The sequence below is a fragment of the Anastrepha ludens genome, chromosome 2 (genome assembly GCF_028408465.1).
Source record: "Anastrepha ludens isolate Willacy chromosome 2, idAnaLude1.1, whole genome shotgun sequence".
Classification (NCBI taxonomy): domain Eukaryota; kingdom Metazoa; phylum Arthropoda; class Insecta; order Diptera; family Tephritidae; genus Anastrepha; species Anastrepha ludens.
Window position 1 is genome coordinate 160,233,340 of NC_071498.1, and position 7,577 is coordinate 160,240,916.

The 7,577-nt window shown below is 37.3% G+C and overlaps 1 protein-coding gene across 1 annotated transcript in view; it reads right to left on the bottom strand.

Moving 5' to 3' along the window:
• Positions 1–7,063, bottom strand: part of LOC128855694 (dedicator of cytokinesis protein 3) — a 161,882-nt gene extending 154,819 nt beyond the window's left edge. The window contains exon 1 of the mRNA XM_054090824.1: positions 5,953–7,063. Within this exon, the coding sequence (XP_053946799.1) occupies positions 5,953–5,986 (34 nt within the window). The 5' untranslated portion in view covers positions 5,987–7,063. The remainder of the gene's footprint in view (positions 1–5,952) is intronic.
• Between the last annotated feature and the right edge of the window lie 514 nt (positions 7,064–7,577).

A 7,577-nucleotide genomic window follows, 5' to 3' on the forward strand; every position in this document is an offset into this window, starting at 1 on the left:
TTTAAAAACCACCACTGGGATATGTAATACATACACACAGGTATATAAGTAATTGTCAATATTTCGTATAAAATCTCAACTTATAATCCACTCATAGTCATCTCATTTATCCAATACTTTTGCGATCATTTGCCAGTATTAAAAAAGTGCCTTCCTAGTATCATATCACAACTCGCACGGCGCGTATAAATATTTAATCACATTTATATGTATAACAAGCAACAACTTCATCAGTCACGTTCACGCTTTGTTATCATTTTTATGAAGTGCAGTTACAATTAGTCAACAATTAAAGCAAGAGATTATTTATAAACATTTATGTAAGTGTGCATGCAAGCCTTTAATACTCGCTTTTATCTCTCACAATTGTAAGTATATTTTAATTTATTAATTGATAGTCTGCGCAGCGACTAAATGTAGCGATAACGATTTTTATTGATTATACACCCAATTATGCAAATATCTATTGTATGTTAATTGCGGATTGAATTGCTTTTTGGGAGACCATGAACTTGCGACAATGACGACATTCGTTGGACTGTGGAACGAAATGGGAATTTATGTCTCCGCATTTGATGAAACCGAAAATTAATGAAAGCCTGCTGCGTGCCTACCATTCGGGAGTGCGTAGGTTCGAATCTCTGTGTGTGAAACAACAAACAAAACAGAAAAAAGAGGCAAACCTCGGAGTGTATTTCTGTCATGAAAAAGCTCCTCATAAAAAATATCTGCCGTTCGGAGTCGGCTTAAAACTGTAGGTCCCTCCATTTGTGGAACAACATCAAGACACACACCACAAATAGGAGGAGCTCGGCCAAACACCCAGAAAGGGTGTAAGCGCCAATTACACATACCTCACAGAAATAAGTATATGTGCAAAGTTTTTTATACCGATATCTTTTTTGCGAGATTTGGTTTTCATATAAAATAAGTAGATGTGCAATCAGAGATCAGTAATGATTTGGCAAGCATACAGAACAGGTTATCAAAAAATTTTGAGTTATTTGCATTGGTATCATAAAGAAAAATGTAAGTAAAATAGTTTAGAACAATTGAATGATTGGTGGGTTCATCTGTAGAATGCCATATGGAAGATATTTATCTGATGAAGAGCGTAGTCTGATTAAAGGGGTAAGCGAAAGTGGCAAAGGTATTCATGAAATTGCTGCTAGAGTAAATCGGCATAGGAATACCATCAGCAACTTTCTTAAAAATTCAGAAACATATGGCCAACTCAAACGAAGCGGCAGGCCAACTAACATCGACAGCAGATGCAAACGAGAAATTTGTCGTCTGGCTGCTCAAAAAGAAATGTCTTGCAAGGAAATCAAACACCATTTAAGGCTTAAGTTCACCGATAGACGAATACATTAAATTTTGGTCGAGGACGAAACACTTAAATATTGGTTGCGGGAGCCGGTACCTAGACTATTAGCACGCCACATTAAGGCTCGTTTAGCATTTGCCGGAAAATATAAATTTTGGACTAACGAATTCCGAAACGTTGTATTTTCGGACGAAAAAACGTTCAACTTAGATGGTCCAGATGGTTACCAGAAATATTCACGGGACCTTAGGCAACCACGGCAAGCGCGCCATAAGCGGAACCACGGTGGAGAGTCTTTGATAATTTGGACCGCTTTCGGACATGATGGAAAGTCTCCAAGTCTGTCTTTATTCCGACAAGAACCAACGCACAATTCTATGTTGAAATATTGGAGGATGTTCTCATTGAGTTTGCGGCAAACATATACGGAGACGACTGGGTTTCGCAGCAAGACAACGCCCCAATCCATATGGCTCGTTTAACTAAGGCCTTCCTACCGTCAAGTGAAAAAAAGTGTAAAGAAAGGCCAATGCACATATACTTATTTCATATGAAGTTATTTTAATTTAATAAGTTTAGTCAAGTTTCACTTTTGTTGTATAATTTGTTGTTCCTTTTTTTCCTAAATAAATTTGATTTTTGATTTTATTAAGTTAATTTTTTTATTAATCAAGTATTTCAAAGAAGCTTTAATAGATTGCATTCTTCAGTTAAGCACCTTGTGACACACGACATTTTTTGTTTTATTATCAGGTGCAAGAACAAACAACGCAGATGGTTTTCCGACCCGTGAACATGCCACATATAATTGACCATGTGAGAAACATTGATTTTCTAGATTCAGACCACAAACTTTCAAGGATTGGCCTTGTGATTTGTTAATGGTCATGGTGAATGCAAGACGGATCGACAATTGAAGTATTTTAAACTCAAACGGAAGATCGGTTGGCATCATCGGGAGCCACGGAATGAGAACTCCTTCACCTTCGAATTTTCCGAATTGTGTATCGTAGCGTAAATCACATTGTTCATCAATTTATTTACCACCAAACGCGTACCGTGGCAAAGTTTTGGTGGGCCTATGTTTCGAAGCATAATTACTACAGAGCCAACTTTTAGGCGTAAATTGTGCGGTGGTAAGCCAGGCACATCCAAGGAGTTTAAAAATTCAATTGGATAGTTGGTGGCAATTTCACTCTTCCACTAAGGCAGCACAATCTCGGCGTTTTTCCGGAAAACTTCAATGCGTCACAATACTCGCAAACAACGTTCATTGGCCCAATGCAAACGCTAGGATGCAAGCAGTAATCAGTGTTGCAATCATATCGAAACGTTGCTCGATTCAAATCAGCACTTGATAATTCTCTTCTTGTGCGTCGAAAATTATCTACTTGTTGATCTCTGTTATTTGCTGAACGATTCCGCATTGCCAACTGAGCCGTTTCACGGGCTGCCTCGCTTTGCTCTTGTGATTGAGAAGCACGAAGTCGGGTCATACTAACGCGGCGCTCTTCACGGGCAATTCCTTGTGCTTCTTCAGTCGTTTCATTCGCAATGTTTCGTATCCTTCTTGCATTACGGCTTTGTCGGGAAAGATTCGATCGTCTTGGTTGCGGCATTGATAATGATGATTCAAAGAGAATACAAATTACTGTGATTATATATTTCTGACAAAATTTGTATTATCAAATTTTCTACTTAACCATAGACAAAACTACGATTAGCTGTCATTTGCGTTTTGTTATTCCATATCAGATGCGTTTTTGTTATACCACATTTTATAGTGACTTCACGGAAACGCGTTCGAATGGGATAAAAAGTATCCTATGTCCGTCTCCTGGTTCTAAGCTACCTCTCCACCAATTTTCAGCCAAATCGGTTCAGCCGTTCTCGAGTTATAAATAGTGTAACTAACGTGACTTTCTTTTATATATGTATATAGATTATTGGTAGAACCTTTCTCCTCCTTCTTTATAGTTTTTCATTTGAAAATACCCGTGCACATATACTTATTTCTGTAAGGTATATATGCACTTATAAATAGGTATAATGCAATGATCTGTAAACAGTTTTTCCTGGGTTTTCAATGGGGAATACGTCTTTTAAAAATCAAGCTGATCCCTTAGATAACAACTATTTGAGCTTAAAGATGCGATCCACAAATGCCTGCATATACACATACGTCAACTAATGGATCCGATGTCCTGAAAACCCCAATCATCTCACCCAGTCGAAAAAGCCAGTTTTCAGGCACTACCGTTAGATGAGATAGATAATGACTGCTACAAACCCGACGTCTTTCCGACAGGCCGGGTAGAGAGTCCAGTGAACATTTCCAATTCATAAGCTATCGTTGGCGTGTGCTGCCTTTAAAACCAGTTTATAAAACACTCTTTTCTCTTTAGTCCGAAAACCACACGAGCTGCGTGTGAGTCTACTCAGTGAGAAAAACCGCTGATCGCAAAGTATATTAGAAATAAAAACGAATTAAAATTTGCGAACTGAGTCAAAGTTACAAATTTAAATAAAAATGCTGATAAATAGGAGAACGTAAGCCAACATATTTTAGATAAAATTTAAAAAGGTCGTCTGTCATATATTAAATAGGCATCAGTCAATGATATAGAGGTATACTTCTGAACCGCAGCATCTAATCACCGTTGCTGCATTTTCCGAAATACAAGCCGAGATCATTGAAGGCATCTCTTGTGGTTCGTGCTTGCATGGTACTTCTTGGTTACTAACTAATGAGGAAATATAAGTATGTACATACATATATACATTCATGCATAGACGGAAGCTAGGAAAACTGATTAAATTATGAAAACAAATTATGGACAAACTAAAATCATGTGATGCTAAGCTCGTTATTTCGCATTTTCTTTGCTCTATTTCTTTAAATAAAATTTTTTTAATTTTTGCAATTTTTCCCGCCAAGAATTTTATCATCTGTTCGAAAACTGATTACTGATTTTGCGTTCATGTACTTTTTTTGATATTTTCCTCTTTGAGAGCGAATTCTCGGAAACTAAGTTACTGGATAATTTTTACATGAACAGATCTAATTACACAACGATAACAATAACAAAAAGAATTAATCGCATTTTATTAGTCAGGACGCCAATTAATACACAGCCAAGAACCGTTATTGTTGTTGTAAAATCACATTTATTCCCCATAAATGCTTGGGGAGTGTTGATCGAGTAACAGTCCGTGGCTGGACATAAAGTCGGGTCGTTCCGGTAACCCAAAACCGACTCTCGTGCAAACGAGCCAAGAACAGTCACTGTTGTTGCATTCTAAAAAAAGTTTCTGGAGAATGCTTTATGATATTACAACAATAATTGGTGATTCATCTTACTTTTCATCGCATATTTTTCCATTGCTGACGTTTTTGTTGCTTAGATCGGTTGAAGCAATAATTTTTCCCACAGTAGATGGGCATGAAATGTGACATATTTGAGACGGTTTGTGGTAGCTGTCACCAGATGTTAGGTTTCATGATGTCAGCGAAACTATTTTTTTCTATTTTGATACGCACACGCATAGATGTATTGCGCATTTGGCTAAACGGCTGTACCTTCTCACACAAATATTCAGATTGCTATTGACGTATTTGTGCAAAATTTTGAAAAATGTATTGCCTGCCACTCACAAATTTTTTGAGCACCTGTGCTATTGGTTAGCGAAAATGATGGCACAAAAAAGCAAAAATAATAAAGGAATTTATTGCTAAACAACACAAAAATGCAATTATTGAGGTTTGTTTTAGGAATTCCAGTTATAGAAATTGCAAAGGAATTTCTGGAGTGTTGCAATTATTGAAAATTCACTTAAATCCATGAGCTGTTGCAAAATATTCATATAATAAAATTCTACCCGTTATATTCCACAAAAAAAAATAAAATAAAATTAAATTAAATCAGATGTTAATTATTCACTTGATGTAATCGAAATAAAAGGCAAATTTTTAAAAGCGAAAACAGAGAAGTATGCGTCCATTGTTCTCCAACCACTGCCTCTGTGAGAGATTATGAAAGAGAACACAACACCTAAGAGGTGTTTACTTTTCGCCACATTAACCTACAGGCCGTTACAATGTAGTAGAGCGAAAAAGGCAAAACAAAAAAAGGAAACGAACACAGGCTAAACAAATTACGCTAGAGCGGAGATGCAAAGAAAAATATCGCTAGAATATAAAAGCTGAGCGAATGATCATAGCAACAAAATGCGGAAGAGTAGAAGCTGGCGACTGAACACTTTTCCGGGGCCGTGGCTGCAATGACAAACGCCTCATCAGCATTCAACGTCACTGATTCGTGGAAAGCAAACGTGATTCATAAGAAAATCCGCACGCTGCCGCACAAAACACATTTCCATTGCAGATGCATGTATTTATGTGCATACATCTCTACATACCTACATAAAATATGTACGCAAAGTCCAATATATACTCATATGTACATACATACACATGCGATGAGTAGCGCATGTGGGTGGTTGTTTGGCACCGGCGACCAGCACTATCATCGCCACCACCTGCGCAGCTGGGGGTTGACAGTGACCACCCAGAGGTGGTGTGTGAGAGTAGTCGGCTTTTGGGCGCGTTCGCTATATGTACTTACCAACGCCGTATTTGTTGTTGGATGATATCCACATTTTAGCTCTTCTGCAATAGCGACAACAACAGCGAAGTCACGTCCAACCTTCCCCGCTTGGTTTTAACAGCAAACAACAGCAATAATATGAAGCCTTCGGTTGTTGTGCACTTCACTTTTTTGCTGTTGGTCTTAATTTCTTGTAATTAAAATGAGTTATAGCACTATAAAAGCGACATTTTCACATTATTTACAGATACTCCGCTACTTTTTTGCAACGTTTATTTACTTTTATTATTTTGCACTGAATTTTACTTTTCTTGATTTCTTCCCTTACGTTTTCTATTTTGTTGTTTCTTATTGGAATTCACACTTTGCGTTATTACTCTTCTTTTGTCGCTGTACGCTGCTGTTGGCCCCTCGCACGTTTTGCACTTTGTGATATTTTACTTCACTAATTTATGGTTTTGCCAATTTTATTTTCACGCTTTCATCTTAACATTTTTGCATCAAACAAATTATTAAATCATCAATTGATTTATTTTTGGTATTTTTCTTTTCCACGTATTTTTGTATTCGACCCCCACCAATACCGTTAAATTCCAATCACTTCTAGCCGTTCCACGTTGGTGTCTAAGAAGACAAACGGGGGCCGTCTGGTAAACGCTCACCAATTGCCGTCAATTACGTTGCCGCGCACAAACAACAAGAACAATAACATTTTACACTTATTTTCATCTACATATGTACATCTTTTTAAACACACAATTGACCGTCAAAGGAAACAGATTTTCTTTTTGACTCGCTGGTTGATTGTTGGTTTGTGTATGTATGTGTACGGTGGAAAACTAATCGATAAGTTTCCCTTTTGTGTCTGCTGCCGCAATAAATTATCTTTGTTGCTAGATTAGTAGTTCGTGTTGTTGGAAAATCAGCAGTCGCACACGTAGGAATGCAAACGGTTAATAACAACAGCACCAACAACCATAAAGAGCACTAGAAAATTAATACTTAAAACCAACAATCAACAATAAATAGCAAACATCAAACAAACAACTGCTATCAAATACAATCAAACTTCAAACATCTACTATCAACCTGCACGAACGCGAGGAACAAAAATACTGAAAATGCAAAAAACCAAACAGTTGACAGCAGTTTATGCAGTTGAAAGAACGAGAACGCTACGAAAATTACTAAAAGGCAGACTGCGAAATGACAGCAGCTGACCGCTTGTGGAGTTGCCACACCCATTGGAAATTACATTCGAATTGGAGGGTTGTGTAAAAGCAACAGAGTTCTTGCTGAGGTGGAGCATTTAAGTACCTTACATTCAGCTTATGAAGTGCAATACGCGTAGTCTTTCCCATTGAACAAAAACGCAAGTAAAAATATTCTTTGTCTTCCTATTTGTGGACAGGCACACTAGGTGTGAGTTTGACAGGGAGTCAAGTGTGTGATGGTGTGAATACTTGGGCTTTTTGTTTGAGCATATTGATGAGGTTGTTATGCCAAATTAAAATTTGTATGGTAACATTAAAAACTATAGAATATCGAAAAAAATAATATAGAATACTAGCAAACCCCGCCCGCTTCGCTGGGCACACTAAAATAGAATAGATATGGTTTAGAACAGAAAATATATGGTTTTC